At 43.6% G+C, this 20,633-nt stretch overlaps 2 protein-coding genes across 5 annotated transcripts in view; one reads left to right on the forward strand and one right to left on the reverse strand.

Moving 5' to 3' along the window:
- The window catches only part of git2a (G protein-coupled receptor kinase interacting ArfGAP 2a), a 23,002-nt gene extending 11,684 nt beyond the window's left edge, over nucleotides 1–11,318 (reverse strand). The window contains exons 1-14 of one of the 4 annotated variants that reach the window (XM_048244440.1): nucleotides 11,005–11,318; nucleotides 7,088–7,221; nucleotides 5,782–5,894; nucleotides 4,829–4,934; nucleotides 4,447–4,533; nucleotides 3,861–3,991; nucleotides 3,458–3,552; nucleotides 2,810–2,855; nucleotides 2,527–2,532; nucleotides 2,387–2,438; nucleotides 1,914–1,986; nucleotides 1,476–1,573; nucleotides 958–1,069; nucleotides 156–301 (exon numbers count right to left, since the gene is read on the reverse strand). In XM_048244440.1, the coding sequence (XP_048100397.1) occupies nucleotides 156–301; nucleotides 958–1,069; nucleotides 1,476–1,573; nucleotides 1,914–1,986; nucleotides 2,387–2,438; nucleotides 2,527–2,532; nucleotides 2,810–2,855; nucleotides 3,458–3,552; nucleotides 3,861–3,991; nucleotides 4,447–4,533; nucleotides 4,829–4,934; nucleotides 5,782–5,894; nucleotides 7,088–7,221; nucleotides 11,005–11,056 (1,251 nt within the window). In that variant the 5' untranslated portion in view covers nucleotides 11,057–11,318. The remainder of the gene's footprint in view (nucleotides 1–155; nucleotides 302–957; nucleotides 1,070–1,475; nucleotides 1,574–1,913; nucleotides 1,987–2,386; nucleotides 2,439–2,526; nucleotides 2,533–2,809; nucleotides 2,856–3,457; nucleotides 3,553–3,860; nucleotides 3,992–4,446; nucleotides 4,534–4,828; nucleotides 4,935–5,781; nucleotides 5,895–7,087; nucleotides 7,222–11,004) is intronic. The other 3 variants (XM_048244443.1, XM_048244442.1, XM_048244444.1) reach the window with 3 other exon arrangements.
- Nucleotides 11,319–11,960: 642 nt separating this feature from the next.
- ankrd13a (ankyrin repeat domain 13A) lies at nucleotides 11,961–19,402 on the forward strand. Its single transcript, XM_048244445.1, has 15 exons — nucleotides 11,961–12,258; nucleotides 12,758–12,893; nucleotides 13,319–13,443; nucleotides 13,835–13,880; nucleotides 13,983–14,126; nucleotides 14,285–14,468; nucleotides 14,569–14,635; nucleotides 14,758–14,839; nucleotides 15,058–15,119; nucleotides 15,347–15,477; nucleotides 15,737–15,894; nucleotides 16,082–16,309; nucleotides 17,655–17,833; nucleotides 18,078–18,142; nucleotides 18,377–19,402. The coding sequence occupies exons 1-15, from the start codon at nucleotides 12,160–12,162 to the stop codon at nucleotides 18,573–18,575; spliced, it is 1,905 nt and encodes a 634-aa protein (XP_048100402.1). The 5' UTR covers nucleotides 11,961–12,159; the 3' UTR covers nucleotides 18,576–19,402.
- The last annotated feature ends 1,231 nt before the right edge of the window (nucleotides 19,403–20,633 follow it).

Genomic DNA, 20,633 nt, shown 5'->3' on the forward strand with positions numbered 1-20,633 from the left:
CATACACAGAGTTGTGTATATTTGTGAAATGAAGGACATATTGCGGCTATCTGATCATTCTTCGAGTGTGGTCACTATCTCTGGCTGATAGGCATCAAGGCTTGATGAGACATCCCATCTGCCATCTGGCCTCACAGATGCAGGTCAAAGGTCACCTTCGCCCGATCGGTCTTCCCTGAGGCTGGGTCCAGATCCCCGTCCTCGTCGGAGGCCACGCTGTCGTAGTCCGGCTGGTCGTTATCCTGCCGGTCGTCCACTGGACAACTGCCCACACTCTTGAGGATGAGTTCCACATTATCGACTTTGAGAGCAGACAAACAGAATGTCATATTAGCAGATCGTTATTAGAGGACATTCTGTGGGTATTTCTTCCTGTTCTATCACTTTATTATACGGCTCTTCACAATGCTAGTAGAACGCTCCATTTACTTGAATGGGATTTCCCAACGTTTTACGGTAAAATATTTTCATTTAATTACCGCTGCAAACATATAATTACCGCTGTCAATGGCAACGGGTTTTGTGCTGCTGATTTAAGTTTTTCATATCACTCCGTAAGTAGTCCGGTCACTTCTTGCATTGGAACTTCATTCAAAAGTGAAAGCAGGCGGTTGATCAGCTGTGTTCTAAAGAATGTTTGATTCAAGTTCAGCGTGTGTTTACTTATTTAACTATTTGTTTCTCAGCAAAAGCCACGACGAAACGGTAACAAATAAGTGTAAAGAGACATATCATGGAGTTTATTTTTTCGTTTTGGCAAGTAGCCGTATAGTAAGCGGGATAATGTATAGAACGCCAGTCATTATTGGGAAAATAAGTCTCTTCAAGGCGAAGCAAGACCCCTCCGCTAGCGCGTCGGGGTCCAGTTCGCCCTGTCGGGACTTATTTTCCCAATAATGACCGGCGTTCTATACATTATCCCTTACGTAATGTGTAGGTGTAGTGAATCACCCATACCTCGCGGGCTTGTGACTGAATTCCCCAGTTGCCTGCGCTTGGCATCGCTCAGTATGTCGATGACGAGAGTGGCAAACTCGTGTGCGTTGAACCGGGCCAGTTTCTGCCGTCCCTGCATTAAAAACACATCAATGGGTTGCATCAGTGAACTGTACTCATTTAAAAGGAGCACACACCCACAGGAGAACTCATTTCCTTTCCTGATCAGGGCTTTGTCTGCAGTAACTGACTTGTGACACACACAGACACACACAAAATTCTAAATCTAGAGAGGAGATATGTGCACACATTCACAGAGCGAGGGAGGGGGATTTTACTTTCTTCTTTCCTCATCTAACAACGCTAAAGCTTTCACGTTTCATGCACGCAGCACTCTCACCATCTGCCAGTTGCACAGTGTGAAAACTCTGAGCTCTTAGGTAAGCTGGTGTGAAGTGGAGCGGCATGACTACAGTGGGCTCTGTGCGTTTCTGGGGTGTTGGAAAAGAAAAAGGGTAGCACGTTTAAAATAGGCCTGCCTGGTTTCGCGTCGATGAGTACTCGGGGTTGACAGGAAGGAAAGGCACGACTGTTGTCTCCGTTACCAAGGTGCTGTGGTTCTGGGTCGCAAGCCAAACTGCAAACACACACACACACGCACGCACACACAAAGATATACACACACACAACTTCAGGAAACTGTCAAGGTAATAAAACAACAATTTATAGTTAGCGTTGACCTTTATCGTCTAAGAATCTTCGATTAAAAGCAAACATACATTAATAATATACATGAGTTAGCTAGAGGAGATAAGGCTTCTCCTGGCCCATCCGTGGCCAGCGGCGTGGGTCTGATGGACACATACCAGAAGCTTTGGCTCGCGCACGCTGCTATGTGACCACTGAACTTGTGTGCAGCACACAGAGCAACCCAAACCAGATGCACTAGTGAGGGCTTGTTGATGTGGATTGCTCACCGGCATCTGTTTCACGACGGTCCACTTCGTCATACACATCCATCGCCAGCTCCTCAAACAGATGATTACTGAGCTGTGGACACACACACACACACACACACACACACACACACACACACACACACAGAAACAGACATGCACACTTCAGCAGGCTATTACCACAACACATTCATTAAATTGGCTTGGTGTCACAAGACAGAGACATATGAACTAGAACAGACATTGCGAGCCAGGCCTTCTTGTCCTACATCAGTGTCTGTCCTCTAGACACTCGAAAATCTTTTGGATATGCTTTTCCAAAAGAGTGGAACCTCTTACTGCTGCAAAAAGGGGACTGACTCCATATGAATTTAGAATGGGAGGTCACTGAGGTGTGAATGTACTGGTAGGCGTCCCAATACTTTTGCCTATAGTGTTTGCCTATAGCACAGACAGTGCTGGTGTTGCTGAGAGAACTCTTATGTTGTACTTACCGACTGAAGTTTCTTCTTGGCCGCTTTTGCCAACTCTGACAAATCTACACTACTGTTAAGAGAGAGCAAAGAAACAAAAAAACAAATCATTTTCTACTCTGAGCAGACTATTAAAATAGTGATCATTTGTGTTCACTTACATGTTCCTTTTTCCCCCCAATCATGTGCAAGCAGTGAGAAGAAAGATACAACATATCACTTGACCAAATCTGATCACTTTGATCTATTCTTGACTAGCCACATTTGCGTTGAAGAAGCGTACTGCCAGCTTATGTGAGCAGAGCAACACTGTGTGTTAGAGACCAGAGGCCCAGCACTGTGTGGAGAGAGCCAGATGGCCTCAGGTCTAAAACCATGTCCCAACAGGAACAAGCTCTGCAGGAAACTGTTATTCTCATACTCGCACTTTGTAAAAGCCCTTACCTGTCGGCCAGCTGAGGTATGACAAAGTGTTCACCGTTCTTGTGATCTGAAAAGATATCAAGGGGAAAGACTTCATATTCACATTGATATCACTGAACAGACTGCATATTTATTTTACTGGGCCACTGCCACTTCATTCCAGTCATTTACTGTATATCCATCAGCTATGCACACGACAGATTAGATTAGATTAGATTAGATTAGATTAAATTAGATTAAATTCAACTTTATTGTCATTGAGCAGAGTACAAGTACAAAGACAACGAAATGCAGTGCTACAGATGCTAAAAATATGCTAAGTGCCTTGTGCTATTGGTTGGAGACTTCCCTCAGTGGGTGCTTTCAACAACCAAGCCAAATTAATACCATACAACAAAACGGAGGAAACAGCAAGTGCATAATTGGCTCAAGAGCAACTGCCACAACACACGCCACAGGCTGTCCCCTATGGTCAACCCTCCTTAATCTGGTAGGACAGAAAAACAGTTTCCCACAAAGGTGCAATACGAAATCAGGAATAGGAAAAGCAATGCGGATGCATCACACTTCCACGTCATAACATGCTGCTTTGATTAAGCTACGTCATACACACATCACTTTCACATCCCTTGGAGTGAGGGGAGAGTCCGTGTCAGTGTTATGACTCACCTGGCTTCCTGCCACATAGGTAGAAGGCCAGTCTGTCCGTGAGCTCATACTGGATCTCCACCAAGCGGTCCGCTAGGTCATGGTGTCCAGCTTGCCTGGAGAAGGAGAGAGAGGCTACCGTGTCTTTCAATGGTCCAGTTTTGGATGAGCTGTTGTGTTATTAAAATATATTGTTTAATAAAGTCAATTTCCATGTGCATAATCATAAATTGTGCTCCTCAATTGAAGTACGACAGTTGCTGCATCTTTTAACTTCATGAAGGTGCCCCCCCCCCAGTGACATACAGCATTGGAATTTGAACATGATAAATGCACGTACTACCTTGCTATGTCACATCAATGAAAGAAGCATCCATCTTGCTTTGTCTTGTTGTGTGGTCATTGCAATGTCTTGCGTAAGTACCTTGCATAGTCGATGGGTGTGTAGCCGCTGGTGTCAGGTGCGCCCGGGTCAGCCCCGTACACCGTGAGCAGCTCCGCCTGAGACACCTGCCCGGCTTTGGCTGCTACATGCAAGGGCGTGTTGCCTTTCTCCTGTTGGGCATGAAAGCGGATGCAACATTCATGAACGGGGCCAGTTCGCAGGCTGCAGCCAAATCAATATTTGATCAGACAGACACACACAACACCCCAGAAATCTTTTTAAGAGGCCGGGGGGCGCTCAGCTGGAGGAGATGGGAGATCAACTGAGGGAGGTGTAAATGTCCACTCCACTCCACTGAACTCCATGCTCTTCTAAGTGCATTAAAAATCAAGTGGAGAGGAGGCCAGAGCTTTCCAATCTTCTAAGTACAGTACAGTGCGTTCAAAAAAACAAGAGGAGAGGATGGCAGAGCTTTTTATTCTACATGGATCAGGCTGAGACGAAAGGCTGCCTCCCTGAGACCCCAGTCTGCTAGATGTCTGTTTAGGCCTCGTCTCCGTCTACATCCCTGTCCCAGTCTGTGTGCTCTGTCGGGGGCTTGGATGAGAATGAAGGGGGTTTTTACCGGGTGGAAAAAGTTGGCCTGCGCTCCCAGTGACAGCAACCGCAGGCAGGTCTCCAGATTCCCAGTGCGCACGCTTGAGTGCAGTTGCTGAGGAGGAGGAAGAAGAAGAAGAAGAAGAAGAAGAAGAAGAAGAAGAAGAAGAAGAAGAAGAAGAAGAAGAAGAAGAAGAAGAAGAAGAAGAAGAAGAAGAAGAAGAAGAAGAAGAAGAAGAAGAAGAAGAAGAAGAAGAAGAAGAAGAAGAAGAAGAAGAAGAAGAAGAAGAAGAAGAAGGTTTGATCTATTAATCTGTTCTACTATATGTGTCTGCAAACAACACAAGAATGCCTGGATGATCTGAATAAAGACTGGAGACACGCAACAGTTGCTCCCCTTAATTTGTCACCTTGCTCAAGTCCTTGGCTGTGCAGCTGTCATCGTCTCTACAGGGCATCCGGTGGACGAACGCCAGCATCTGATATTTAGCCCTGATGAAATCGGCCTTGTTCGGGCTTTGGGGAGAACAGAGCACTATGATGATGACATGAACGAATAGGGTGCAGTCACAAAACCCTCAACCTTCAGTGTGCAAAACAAAACCCTCAACCTTCAGTGTGCAAAACAAAACCCTCAACCTTTAGTGTGATGTCAATCCCTTTATTTTCTTCAGACCAGTGTTTTGCCATGTAGCTTGTTTGCTTTGTGTATGATAAATTCACAAGCTGTAGCCTATATCAATTTTAAATTTCAAGTTCAAAAATGGATAGTTCCGGTCAAACACCTTGACCGCATTTCGTTCTATATTACTGCGCTACCATAACTTGATACAAAAGTCAAAGTAGCTGTGTCTCAACCATTCAGATAGAGGAAATATAATTCTCGCCGGAAGATCGATTATCTATGTATAAATCATTACATTTCTTGTTGTTGTGCCTTTATTTTATGAAATCTTGCCAGATATATGTAGTAACCGTTTTAGAAAAGCAATAAGCCACTCGAGTCCGTAGGTTCCACCAATTTTAGATCAGCTAAGGGAGGTTTTAGTCACTTCGCTAGCGCTCCATGCCTAACAACGCCCCTTAGCTGTTCTAAAGGGGGCATCCGTTTTCTTGAAACAGCTCCTGTATGAAACCTTTTGTAACCCTAATGGCTCAGCGGGTAAACCACTGCCACAGGCTATCTGTTCACAATGAACTCTGTACTTCCACACTGTAGTGAATATGGTTTCAGAGGACAGCACCTCCTAAATGACCAAACATACTGTACATGTTGGGGGATTGTAAGTGTCCTGCCTGGTCCTTGAGGACACACTAACACACTGACAGGCCATTCAGAGCAGGAATGAATGAAGACTCTTACTGGACTTTGTCCTGCGGGTTAGCCTTCCTCTTCCCGCTCATGACAGAGGCTGGGTCCAGCAGAGTGTGCTCCCAGATGGAGTTGGCCCCGTTGTTGTACAGTGTCTGCACCATCTGAAATCAGACAGGACAGTCCATGAGGCAATTTTTTTTAAAGCAAAGTCAAGGAAAAGAGCTTATGTTCCACACAAATGGATCCGTAATCAGTAATACAAGTGCCGTCACTGGGTAGGGCATGTGAGTAATGGTGAGTAAGGTCAATAAGGAATGCAAATTCTGAAAGTACAGAAAGAACAGAACAGAAAAGAACAGAAACTGAAAGTTCACAAGAGAATCCCTTTCAGCCCACAACTTCCTGTGTTTTACAGCACCATCCTTCTCTCCAAACATGTTTCTTCAGTGGACATCTCGAAAGTGTTGGCATGGTCTAAACCTCATTTCTAACTAGTTCATCTTTCCTTACAGGGTTGTGGTTTGTATATGTTTATGGTAATTATATTTAGTCTATTCTATTAGCATTTTTTAGGCTAGCGGATTTTACAAAACACTGTTAATTATAATGTTAATTAAATATCTATTGATGCCATTGTAAGTCACTTTGGACATATACATAAACATACAGATCAACATAAAGTCCATGGTCACTGGCGTCATGAAACTGGGTCAAGGTTTCATCCCTGTGGCAAATCATAGTCCTCTCTCCTCTTCCAACAGGCTTGCCCTGTATTAGTTTTCTGGAGTTCAACATTCAATCCGTTTGCTACATTTGTACAATGTCTTGTGTCTGGCCAGAGGGGGATGTTTGTCTTAAATGGAGTTTATTATGTTAATGGAAGCCTGGTATGCCACAACTTACTCAAATGTCATAGTTTTTTTTTTATAGCTTTTTTAAAGGCCACAATGGAAAGTTGTTGATTCTCAGAATAATAAAACAATGTTTTAAGTGTAGAGAGTCTCCACACATGCCAGAAACATGAGCTCAGGGCTTCTTTTGGCAAAAGAAACTGAACAAGGCCAGTCTTTACACAACAGGATGCTCAGACACAGAGGGGCGGGCAGTGGAGTAAGACTAACATGGAGTTGCATACTGTACACTGAGTTTGTGAGAGATTAATTCAAATACCAAGTGAGTGGCCAAGACTTAACCAAGTCTAATGTGGGTGTGATTCAGGGTGCAGAAACTGTTTATAGGCCATGATGAGAGTGTTTGTAAGGGCACTGTGCATGTCTCACATCCAAATGAGTTGGACTGTAAAAACCTTTGGGACAGGTGTGTGTGCATGTGTGTGTACGTGTGTGTGTCTTACCTGTAACTGAGTAGGGGGCCATGGCGTGTGTGTCAGGTGTCTGACTTGTGAGCTGTGCCTCCCTAGGCTCCGGTGAACACTGCAGCATTCATCACATACTAACACTCCCCTGTTTACCGAAGCCCAACGAGGATCTACAAACAAACAAACAAACAAACAAACAAACAAACAAACAAATCAGTATGGATTCAGGGAGCCTTGCCGTTAACAATACTGCTTACAAATCAATATGCACTAGCCTACATCCTTTGGTGATTGGCAGATGTCTTGCTCGGCAATGTAAACAAAGCATTGGCACAATCAATACCTCCCAAAGCGCTTCTGAGAGAACCATCTCCACACACTGGGAGGGAAAAGAATGACTGTCAGATCACAAGAGTTGGGACATGTAAGTAAAAGCCTTGTTTCTCTAAACCGCCTTTGGCATCTTATTAAACAAATCCACACGGACTCCAAAGGTGACAGCATTTACTTAACCCATCAACCTCAACTCTGGCAGGCAGCCGCCACGACACCCGGGGACCAAGCTAATGGGTTACAGCCTTCATCCAGACCCAGGGAAGGCATCTGCATTCAGGGTTGCCAAACACATAGGCTAACCCAAGCTTCGGCTTCCATTTGATAGATCTTTGAAAATGACTTACTGTTGCACCCCTCCATTTCGCCACTAGGGGTAGGGTTCGGGAGTTATGAAAGAAAATGTGTTTGAATGGAAACACAATGGAAATATGTTGGACAAATGGTTAGGGTTAGGACAAGGGTATGGTAAGGGAGTAGATTGACCTTTGACCTTTGACCTTAGGGTTAGGGCACTACAAGAGAAAAACGTCGTCAAAGGTCTTCATCTTCATCACGTGTTCAGGTCCTCCTATAAAGATGTAACCAGGCTGTGTGGTGTTCTACAGCAAAGATGTAAAAAACTGCTCCCAACTAAGTGGCCTTTTATGTACAGACTCCAGCATCAAATTACAAAGTTTACTGCGTGAAATCTGTTTGATGTGAAGTTTTATATGCTGTACGCCCTTTTCAGAATGGAGTGGGATTCCAATTTACGCTCAAGCACATGCCCTGGAACTTGCTATTAGTGCCGCCAAAAACACCCAATGACAATGCACAGTGACAACACGCACTAACAACAGTGGAAATGGTGCAGACTCACTATTGCTCAACGTTTCAGATCAATCCCTCCAGCTTCATCTACTAGCGAACCCAACTGAAAAGAGGATGTGCAGCCTCTCTACTTCCTTCTGTGGCGGCTTCAAATCTCATCTGTTTTTTTTTTCTCCCCTTCACCCTGTAGTTATGTGAGATAGCGAGGCAGAAGCTTTGTCATTAGCAGCAGAAACCCAACAGCACACCACAGCAGCAGGTGTTGGTTAGAATGTAGGTCATAGGGAGGTAATGACAGTGGGGGGACTTGTAGAGTATTGAGACGCCAAGAGCTTGGGACATCACACAACACGTCAGTTCCCTTGTGGGGTAAGCCACGTAATACGTAGAGCGCTGATTATAAGTAAGCAAGGTGTGAAGTCAAGGCACCATCTAGGAAGGAGAGCTACTGAGCTTCAATAGCAGGCAAGCGGAACAGAGAGCAGACATGCTTGGACGGCGGAAACATATGTGAGTGTGAGTGTGAGTGTGCACATTTGGGTTTGAAAGGGGGTCAGAGTGAACAAACAGGCATGGAGGTTTGCTTATGCATGTGTGCACACATTACAGTCAACAGCAGAAAAAGAAGATGATCATCAACTACAACAACAACAATAACAACAACATAAGGAATCAAAAGGATATTTGTTCCTATGTAAAGTGGGTAGGGGTGGGTGAGTGAGTGAGTGAGTGACAGGGTAAAGGAGCAAAGCCGCAGTCTACATGAGATACTCTCGGACCAGACAGACCATAAGTGATTAGTGGACATTCCTTTCCCCATCCTCCCCATGCTTAATTAGTGGCTTAGACGGGGCGATTAGTCAGACCACCCGTGTGTGTGTCCTTAATGCTAGACCTTTGCTAGTGACGGACAGCCTGGTTGTCTTATTAAGCCAGTTCCTACTGTCCCAAGTCATCTAAATCTCTCACTGTTTGAGCTTTGCAAGCATATCATTACTATCTCTTCCATCACTTTAAGTTCCTCCTCCAGCCAAAACGTTACAGGCCAGGGCTGAGCTTCACTTCCTTTCAAAAGGACCTTTTTCTTTGCAACTGACCTCATAGCGCTTGACCTTTGGCAAAATCAAGCTTCATATATTAAGTGTATAGCACCACATATCTCATGGTGTCTCACAAATCTGTATTGTGCCCAATGTACCCCCCCACCCCCAACCTAAGTAATAGCCTAACCTCTTTGTTCAGGTATGACAAGCAAGTAAGTAAGCGAGTAAGTGCTACTGTAAGAACTCACACAGCCTTTCCTAATTTCACTTCCTCAGGACACATACTCAGGCTACTCAAAGATAGAAAAATGAGACTTCAGTAAGATCTGTCCCTTTCTCCCAAACACAACAAATGCAACACTCAGTGTGAGAGTTCAGGGAAGTTGAATAATTGCCCCTGCGTTAAAACGTAGTGCTAAAATAGCTAAGCTTATACATTCATCTTTGGAAATGACAGGAGGACATAGGCTTGATTGACAAACAAGCCAAACCGACAGACCTTGAATAAACACCAAGATGTATTTAACATTGACATGAAAGAAGTCTTCAGACATGCACAAAAGTTGACACTTTATAGAGAGGCAGACTGACAAGAAAGACATCACGACAATATTGGGGCGATCCCAGTCACGGAACAGCTGTGCAGGCCGGGAGCCAAAACTGAACACCTGTGTGGGTCGCTGCACTCGGTTAAGGGCTGCTGACAGCCATTCTTTCTCTCGCCTGGACAAGTGTTAAGGCCGGGCTAAAATAAAACCCAAGTCCCAAAAAACACTAAAAATATTCCTATTCATTACAACAACAACAACTGTCTTGCAGGGGCAGCCTAGACCAGCTGGTGTCTGAGGCGTGACTGATTGAGGGGCTCCCTTGACAGCAGAGGAAGGGGACTGACGCCAAACAGAAATCACCAAAACCTGTTTCCTCGCATAGCCCAAAGAGGTCTCTACGAGCCTGGCGATTCTGTGATGTGATTGTCCGTGTACCACTCTTATCGTGCCGACAATACAAAAAAAGACCGTCCATGACACCCTAAACGCCACATTAATGTTACGGTTAGACATGACAGCCGAAATCAATAGAAGAAATAATCACATCAGCTAGAGGTCAGGATGGGTCTAAGATTATTCCATAACGTTGTGGTCAAAGCGCGGACAAAGAATAAACAGATAGGAAACCAGAACAGCACTGACTGCTGAATATTATCAAAACGTGAAACGGTGACGTTCTTTCGTGACAGAAAATAAACTACTGTCATGAACAAACAGAATTCATAGCAAATGTTATCAAAGACGCCACATTTTTAATACAGCTTAAATAATACAACACAGGCTGACAAGTTATAAAGCTCTTTACCCAATGCGTTTACAGCTAGGACAGTATTACATCAACGTGACCAGACACCTTTGATGTGTCCATCGTATATCATGTTTCCCCCTCCCTTGATTATGTGGCATGAGCAAGGCGTTTAGGAATATGTTTTCAAGTCTAACGTACAATGCATTCAATAGTTATGTATGTGTAAGGCAATTCAACCTAATATCACAATCACAACCTCTTTAATGTAGCTGTAGTTCCATAGAACAGATTAGCTGGCGGTAGCTATTCGTTACCTCCTCGATTCTAAAAAGGTTTCGGCTAGCTAGATCTATCACATTCGCTAGCCACAATTATGGTTGTGCATGATTACTACTTGTGTGGATAAGGTAGAATATTACACGTTCATATTGGGCAATATGGACATGCTGGAGATTTTATCCTTACCAGAAACGCTGCAATCGGCGCAGACTTCACTGTTCCGTAGTCGTTTCAACATCCTTTTCGCGTAAATTGCTAGCTGATGAACTAGAAGCTAGCTCCAATAAATCCCAAAGGTCCGGAGTTTTGGTATTTTGAAAGTCATATGGTCGCTCGAGGTTCCAAGAAAAACGGAGATATATTCCTCTTCCCCTTTCAAGTTTGTCATGTATCAGACTGATGCGGGAGCCCTCTTACCCAGAAGGCTAGCTCAGGACAAACTGAGAATCAAGTCAGAAGTGAAACCAGCAGTCTAGCAAGCTAGCTGACAGCTGCAGTGCAGGATGGGAACAGAAGAGAGACAGCTAGATGCTTAGGTCCGGAATGTATGTATGCATTCATCGTTTTTTAAATTACACGACAATAATTGTCGTTACATATCCTAAAAAATCCTTGTCGATCAAACATTTTATTTATTTACATTCCTATTCTATTCCTTACTTACGAATAACGCTTCACTAAACCATTGGGAACCAAAGACAATTATGGAAATATAGATGACGTTTATTTCCCTTGCAACTCTTTGAAAATTGTTCTTGTTGAGCAACATTTCCAGTGTCATTAAACGAATCAAAATCAGCTGATACAGTTATTGATCTGCCAGGACCTATGATGTGCAGCGCGCATGACAACCTCAACACGCCCACAACACACACTTGAAACTTTGAAATGGTTGCGACCAGCGGTGACGTCTAAGTATAGTTACCTGTGAACTTCATATGCAAAGGAATATTACAATTACTAAACTATATTGCTGGAAAATTGCAAGTGATTTAGGTGCTTTGACACGAATACTGCAGTAATGTTAAAATAAGACTATTAACAAGTTGTGTGATGCAATCAAAATACCCCCTGCCTCGTAATAGTTTGGCCCATTCACTTCCTTGTTTTTCAAAAGTTTTATTTTGGAAAGTTAGCGCACTCATTTCGTGATTTGACCGAACGTCGGTCCCTTTACTCGTATCACACAGCATTGTACTAATACATTTTTTCATTTACATTTGCATTGATGCATTTAGGGGGCAATGTTTGATATATTTTTCATGGCGACACATAGCTAGCCTATGCTAGCCTAGCCTGTTGGTGTGGAACATAAGCTAGCTAGAAGTTTATCAAGGAAGAATGTTACCTGCCGACAACGACGATTTCAGGGCTAGGTTTCCATTGCACTCCTTAGTTTGGGAGAATGACTACAGGAATCTGGATAAGTCGGTACCTACGGTATGTGATCCATCAACTCTTGCTAGAAATGAATGCCCATATTATTGCATTGACAGAAGTCTTTTACGCATCTGCTATCCTTAGCTATCGATAGCTGGGTGAGTATAACTAGCAAGTTAGCTTTCGTTTTTGCTGATATCAACTGAACTTTATCAGAGTATTTTTGTGGTAAGCTTTATCGCCGGCTTTTGAAGATGTCAATGAAATTCAGTTCACTGATGGTTTCTCGAGATAAGTTAAGAATCCAAGCTGTGGATCGTTAGCTTGCTAGCATAACAGGTCAGTGCTAGGTGAGGTTTACAACTGATGATGGGTCGAACTTAGCGTAACAGTTAGTGATGTTGTTTGGCATATTTTAGCGGTTCTTGTAGACCTATTCACTGGGTCTTTTCATTGAGATCCACTTCGAGTCGTTTAAATCCTGCGATCATTTGTTTCAGAACTTCGTTGTGTGTTTCCTTCATTTTCGGTTTCTGATCTGTTATTTTCCGCGTCACAGAATAACAAAGAGGAGGTTGACCCCAGAGGACGAACACCCCTCCATCTAGCAGTGTCCTTGGGGCATTTGGAATCAGTGAGAGTTCTCCTGAGGCATGGAGCAGATGTCACCAAAGAGAATATTAAGAATTGGACAGGTGAGACTTGTGTCTTCAACCATCTTGTGTATTAAACGACTATTTATTTATTTATTTATTTATTTATTTAAAATAGCTTTTACACTATGGTGTGGTAGTGTCAGTTGACTTGCTATCTTTGCCATCACTGAAGTTGCCTTATTTGGCTTGTATTCACACACACACACACACATACATGCACACACACACACACACACACATCCCTCCCTCCCACCCAACTTTTTGTCTCAAATTTTTCAAAATGCCCTCTTCAGTATGCTCTCCTTGTTCCGTTGGAGCTCTCCTCTGTAACTTGATTGCTTTACTTCACTGGCAATGAGAGAGTGAACACAACAAGTGAAATCTTCCATCAAGTCATCATTACTACGCTTGAATTAGGATTTAATGACGTGGCTGTGCGTGTCCGTCCTTGTGTGTGGGTCTAGTGCTGCAGGAGGCGGTCAGCACAGGAGATCCTGAGATGGTGCAGTTGGTGCTGCAGCGACGGGACTACCTCAAAGCCTCCACAGCTCTTGGAGGAGTGCCTGAGCTGCTGTCAAAGATACGAGAGGTATCTCTCTCTCTCTCTCTCTCTCCCTCACTATCTATCTGTCTGCCTCTACATCTCTCTCTCTCTCTCACAATCACTCTCTCGCTTTCTCACATACATATACACACACACAGTCTGTTTCTCTGACACAGTCTCTTTCTCCTTCCATCTCTTTGACATACTTTCTATTTTTGCCATCTATCCATTCTCATTCCTCTTTACTGCTGTACCGTGCTTTCCTTTTCCACGTTCTGAAAAATGGTGGCAACCCCACGTCTACCTTTTAAATATGGATGCAGACTTATTTCTGATGATTGTGTCTCCTTGGATACCTCATATGGGTATGTGAGACTGCCATTCCATTCAGTTGTTATGGTTACACTTCTCACTCTAACAACTGTTATTTTGACAGTCGCCAGATTTTTATTTGGAGATGAAATGGGAGTTCACAAGTTGGAGTAAGTTAAAACCTTGTGCCATAATCTAACACAAATACTGAATTCTTCATCTTTGGGGAAAGTGATGTCACCTGGTAACCACTTATCTTATCCTTGCTTCAGTCCCACTGGTGTCGAGGGTGTGCCCCAGTGACATCTGTCGGGTATGGAAAAGTGGCGCCAGCCTGCGGGTCGATGCCACCCTGCTCGGCTTCGAAAACATGACCTGGATCAGGGGCAGGAGGAGCTACATTTTTCGGGGAGATGGTGAGTGTCTCTATCTGATACCATCAAGACATTCTGGAGCGATATTTGTGCTTGCTCTCTTTATCTTTGCAGTCTAGTGCCACAGAGTATACTTAGCTTCCACACAAACATGTGATATTTCTAATAGTGATTTGCCGATTGTGTGATATGCACTGCAGACAGCTTTACAGAGCTCATGGAGATAAACCATGATGACGAGGTGGTGGACACAGAGCGTTTCGATATCGAAATGGAGGATGTTACACTCGATTCCATGCAACCTAACCAGCAGGAAGTTGCCAAGAGGCTGACTACGCCCATTGTTAACACCTTTTTGGACACCAAAGACATTGCCTTCGAGAGGTATGCCTAGCAGGAAAGAGGTGCTCAAAAACAAAACCACCATAGTGTTTAATGGTGCTAAATCTGTTGACACTGTTGTTTTTATGGTTCTTCCTCACAGGTCAAAGTCTGGTATCTGGGGATGGAGGTCTGACAAAACAGAGAGTGTTAATGGATTTGAAGCAAAGGTAAGGTGCCAAACATGAGTAAATCACTATTCACAACACTTCTCTCTCATTTAATTTCCTGAAGCTAAAACACATTGTCACGCATTAACTGTCAACATGTCATGCTTTGTTTGGTTTTAAAGGTTTTCAGTGTAAATAACGTGAATGTGGTGATTCGAACCAGGACTGAACATTTAACCGATGAAGAAAAGACCAGAATAAAAGGTAATATTCAGACCTCCATAAATGACACATGTGAAAACAGATTGTATTGTGGAAGTAGTCTCTGCAGTTCTGTTGCATTGAATAATACAGTGAGGCCAAAATGCATTGATTCATTTACTGATGTCTGCTTTTGATGTTCATGTTAAAATACCTCAAAATCCCTGAAAGCGAGGAATATCTGTGGGTGTACAATGTGTCCCTCTTGGTCCCTTTTCTAGGTGAAAGGAACATTCTCGAGTCACTGCTTGGAACTGTAGAGCAGCATGTCAGTGTTCAAGGGGTAAGCTATTACTGCCTTATAACATTTTGAACTGTCCATCTCCACTCAGTCATACGTTCTCCACTTTGTTTTCAGTTTATTGATTATTGATCAGTTTATTTATTGTTGGTCAATATGGTTTACAAATGGCAACAAGTGTTTCAGTAACTGTGGTAAAAGATGGTATTGGTGTGGTGTTAAAAATACATTGATTGCCATATCCATTAAAATGACAACTGCGTTTGTAGGATCTCACTTTGGAGTATGCCACAGCCACCAACCCCACAGCCATCACACCAGAGGAGTACTTCAACCCAGACTTCGATCTGCAGGACAGAGACATTGGCAGGCCAATTGAACTCACCATCAGGACCCAAAAGTAAAAAGCCAAACATAGAGCACAAACACCTACCTTCAGTAGGCTAAGTATTCTATTGTTTGTTGACAAACACAAGAAATCCGGATAATGAATGACCACTTAATGCATTCACCAGTCTATCTTCCAATCCCACTGGTTTAAATTATAACTCAAGTCGGATATTAAGCGTCATATCTAACTCAAGTGTTAATGGGCATTCCTAACACCACCTGCTCCCACACTGAATGGTTAACTGTGACCCTCTGCTGCTGTGCCGCAGGTTCAAGGGTACTCTGTGGATGAGCGAGGAGTACCCGCTCTCCCTGGTGGAGCAAGTGGCCCCCATCATCGAGCTGATGTCTCGCACCAGCTCCCACTTCGCCCGCCTCCACGACTTCCTCATCCTCAGGTTCCCTCCCGGATTCCCTGTCAAAATAGGTACTGGCAAGAGTTTCTTATTTTTATTTTTAGTACATCTTTGCCCTTCAGTTGCTCCTGAAAGATACATGGTCCTTTTGTTTTTTTAACGTGAGCTCAACATGGTTTGAAGTGTTGTGGAATGTCCTTGAAGAATGTGAAAGTGATGGTATGACAGATGTGAGCCATTTCCTCATTGCGCTGGCAGAGATTCCGCTCTTCCACGTGCTCAACGCCCGCATCACCTTCGGGAACGTGAACAAGTGCAGCACTGAAGAGCCAGCCAGTGCCACCCCTGCCACCACACCTGCTGCTACGCCCTCTACCACCCCTGCCACCACGCCCTCTGCCACACCTGCTGCCACCCCCACGCCCACTGCCACGCCTGCTGCCACCCCCACGCCCTCTGATGAGGGGGAGGAAAGCGAGACCACAGGTGGGGCACCTGAGTTACCCATGTTGATGTTTATGTTTGTTTACGTTTGTTTATCTCTGCTTAGCACTGTAGATGCTTTTATCCAGAGCTATGTGTTCATCATGTAGATCAGGGTTTTTAAAGTGGGTGCCGTGACACATGCTCAGGGGTGTCGCGGAATGGTCCAAGGCTTGATAATTTAATGATGTATTTGTATTTATTTATTTAAAAAAAAAAAAAAAAGGAAATGAGCCATATGTCAATTTCAAAATACAGTTGTGATAAAGGGACAGACGTTTTATGGTGAGACACGGCAGGTGAAAACATTGTTTTTTCATGCACTGGCCAATTTTGAGATTTTGGGCTAGTTTGCTACCTTAGCATGTATTCTTTCACACTACTACAAAAACAAAATCCAATTTACACATTTATGTGTTTATTTTATTACATTTTGTCTACTCACACCTGTATTCATCAAAAGTTAGCATTCTAACGTTTCATGCACTACCATGACCGTGATTTCGAAACATCATGTGTAGTACCGTTGGAAAGCTCTGTTTTTCCTGCATGATGATGTGCAATCCAAATATGGACACTTCCTTAGTATCAGCAACCAACATTTTTTCTCTCAAATTGAGTTTCCTCTCCCACTCTGAGCACTCTTTCCAGTCTTATAACTATATTTACAAGACTTTTACTGAGGGTTGTGTTTATATTATTCCTAGCCTGATTTATGTGACATTTTATTCCTAAAACATGGCAAAAATTGTTTTTTTAAGGCTATTGACAGTACCGGTATATTCTGACTTACAGGATAACAAAAGTAGAGATCCATAAATCCCTCTGTATTTTTTCCCATCTAATATGTGAACACAATGATACAGTATATACAGCACCCTGCACATTTACTGCCACCTCTGGTAAAGTTGAGTTAAAAATAGAATAAGAGTAATCTTCGACAATTTTATTTTAGTCTCACAGTGAAAGTAATGTAGAAAATCCAACGTTTGGATTGAAAGCAGATTTATTCTGGGAATTAAATGTGCCAATAAATGCGGAGGGCACAGTGCATGATGCATTACTAGTGCGAGTTATGAGTAGGCATCTAGTATTGGTTGAAAGGCTAAATTTGATCTGAAGCCCCTTTGCAAGTGCTTTCTTTTTGGTCTTGATCTTGCTAACTGCAAGTAGAGTACCTTTTCTTTTAGTCGCTCATTCAGTGAGGCATGCTCACACTTGCTCTGATGTTGTCAGAGTTTACGGTGAAGTTGTGAAACAAAGGTGTCTATTGCAACTCATCTTGCCTGGTGTGACCTGTTAAGATGTGCGCTTTGTACTCATGTGCTGTGCTGATGGTCTGTGTCAGCTCTGGCAGGAGCGGCCCCGTTTCAGGTCTGCCCGTCAGTGTTCGTCGTGCCTGCGCACTACCGGCACCGCGGCGGCAGCCGGCACATGCCAACCACGCACTCCCACAGCCATGAGGAGGAGCTGCTGCAGTATGCCATCCACCAGAGCCTGCTGGAGTCCAGCGTGGGACCCACACCGGTCAGACACACACATACACACACACACACACACACACACACACACACACACACACACACACACACACACACACACACACACACACATATATACATACACACACTACAGAATCCTAGATGCTTATAATATTCCATGCAAATATAGGAACTATGCAAATATGTTTATACAGACATACACAGAAAGTCATTGTGTTGAGGGATAACACTGTGTGTGTGTCTGTTGTGTGTGTGTGTGTGTGTGATAGGATGTGGTCTGGGGAGATGCCAATGGAATGGTCCCTGAGCTCATGGGGAGTAGCCAAAGTGATGGGTAAGTGGCTCCCCTGATAGCACTTAAGACGTCTCTTCTCTACTTGCTTTCTCTCACACACACATTGACACCTCTCTCTCTCTATCTATCTCACTCCACTCACTCCCACTCACTCACTCACTCACACACACACACACCCCTATGCATAAATCATAAATTGACCCAAAGCCTCAACACATTTGCAGTCTGTAAAACAGACTTCACAAATGTCTAACACAGGACTTTCTCACACAGGACCCTGTCATCTGAAGGCGTTCTCCTGGACCTCGGAGACACCAGCACGGCCAGCTCGGTGTCCGTCTCCAGCCCGGACAACGAGCTGCGCCTGGCACTGGAGCTGTCCGCTCGGGCCAAGGAGGACGATGAGCGCAGGAGGAAGGAGGAGGAAGAGGAGCTGGAGAGGATACTGCAGCTCTCCCTCACCGAGAAGTAAAGCGGTCACAACAACAGACTGGGTGCAGGCCAGGGCTCAAAAAGAAAACAAGGAAAGACAACATAGGAGGGGGAAAAAAAAGGGAGCGAGTCCATATTTTTTGCCATTTTACCACATAATTTTTTTTTCTAATTCAAACTCTTAATAAGTAATCCATAATCTTTTGCCACAGACTAGCAGGAGATATGCTAACAGTCAGTTAACATTTGTGAGATGAAGTCGCTTAGCGATTTGAAGTATATTTCTGGAGCAGATCTTTGAGGCACTTTTTTGCTGTATTCACCATTCTGAATATTTGAAACTCCCTGTGAATTGTAAGCTTCCTTTTCCTTGCCTCACAAAGTTCTCTGAGTCTCTCAACGCAGTCTTTTTCCCCCCATGTCGGATTTTAAGGTGTTCGTTCGTTCGTTCCAGCGCGTGGTGAGTGTGGGTCTCTTTCTGCTTCTATACCCAGGCACTGAAAGGATACAAGACCAAGATATCGTTGTTTTTGTAGATTGTGCTGCTGGTGTACCAGTGTTCCGGATGTGTGTGCGTGTGTGTACATACACACATGAGTGAGTGTGCATTTTGCATAAGAGTTTTGAGTTTGGGGATGGGGATTTTGGGCCAGGTTTGGGTCCCAGGGTTTTCGCCTTTAAATTGAACAGACCATCTCAGGGTTCCAGTTTTCCATACTAACAAAGTAGTGTTGAAGTTAACACGACTACATTATGTGACAAGAAAACTGTAATACTAACACAGCAGATATCATCTTTTGTCGTGTTTTTAACAGGCTTAACATAAACATATTAGAAAACATTTTCACTTTTTTTTTTTTTTTTTTTTTTTTTTCAAAAAACTGCAAGTTTTTGGTGCAGCATTTATTTGAACAAGTCCTGATTTGAGTGTTTTTCCACTGCTATGTGCTAGTATCAACCCCTCAACTTCAAAAACAGCAATAAATGCCAGTGTGCCTCTTCAGTCACAAACATGCATATGCTTTCCATGCATAGGCAGCTCATTGGACATCATTTGTCCACAGCGGTGTCGTACATCAGGACGGGATGTGTGCGGATGTGTTGGTGTGATATTTGTGTTGGTTTTTCCAAATGTCCATGGTCTGGATGTAAGCATAATGATCGAAATGGATGAACTGCCAAACCTAAATCCATTGGCTGATGCTGCTCTAACCCAGTAATAGCTGTTGATCCTGAACCTTTGTCTCCATCTGTAATGCCCGAAGGTGGAAAAACTCAGTCAGCTTCACTCAGTTTCAGTCGCAGCATATCATCAGATACTGTCTGATACCAATGGCATGGGTAGACTGATGTCTCCTGGTTCGCATAGATTTGCAGCAGCTAGATTTCTGTTGGCCTATCTACCTTGTTTTTTCCTCTTTTCCCTTGGAAAGTGACGTCTAGGTAATCAGAGCTGTGCTCCTATAGTTGCCTGAGGACTTATTGTGGCACAGAACTGCTAATGTCTTTTTTTATTATTATTTAAAACAAGGGCCTAATGTTCCAGAACATCCGATCATAGACTGGATCCGCACTGACCTACTGAGCAGTGCAACACAGACCAAAACTTACTTCTAAAGGGAAACACTTTCTGCTCTCCAAACGTAAGGGTGTGAGGGCTAACTCATCCACAGAGATTTTGTTTTTGTTTTATTCATAAATTACTGAATACTTGTCCTCTTTTTTGCTGAGCTTAAACTGCTGATAATCTCAATGCCAAATTGCCAAACGGTGTCCACTCATGTGTAGACTTACCAGAGGGGTGGTTTGAAGCAGCTACAGGTCTTAATCAAGCCACAGCATGATTACAGCAGGTCTTGGCATGTTAAAAAAATTGAGAAAGCATTTGATAAACAGTGTGTGTCAGCGCAAATGTCTTTTCTTTCCCCTTAAATAAATAAAAGCACTTTATTTCATTTATGGTATGATGTATGTATGTCCTTAAATATTAAAGGAAGGAATGAAAAAGTCCTGACTGTTCTCCTTCATGCAGTGTTCTACCAGGACCAGCAGGTGGCAGTAGCTTGATGTGTAAAAGGATTTCCTGTGTGTGTGTTTG

Source organism: Alosa alosa, chromosome 5 (assembly GCF_017589495.1).
Source record: "Alosa alosa isolate M-15738 ecotype Scorff River chromosome 5, AALO_Geno_1.1, whole genome shotgun sequence".
Taxonomy (NCBI): Eukaryota; Metazoa; Chordata; class Actinopteri; order Clupeiformes; family Clupeidae; genus Alosa; species Alosa alosa.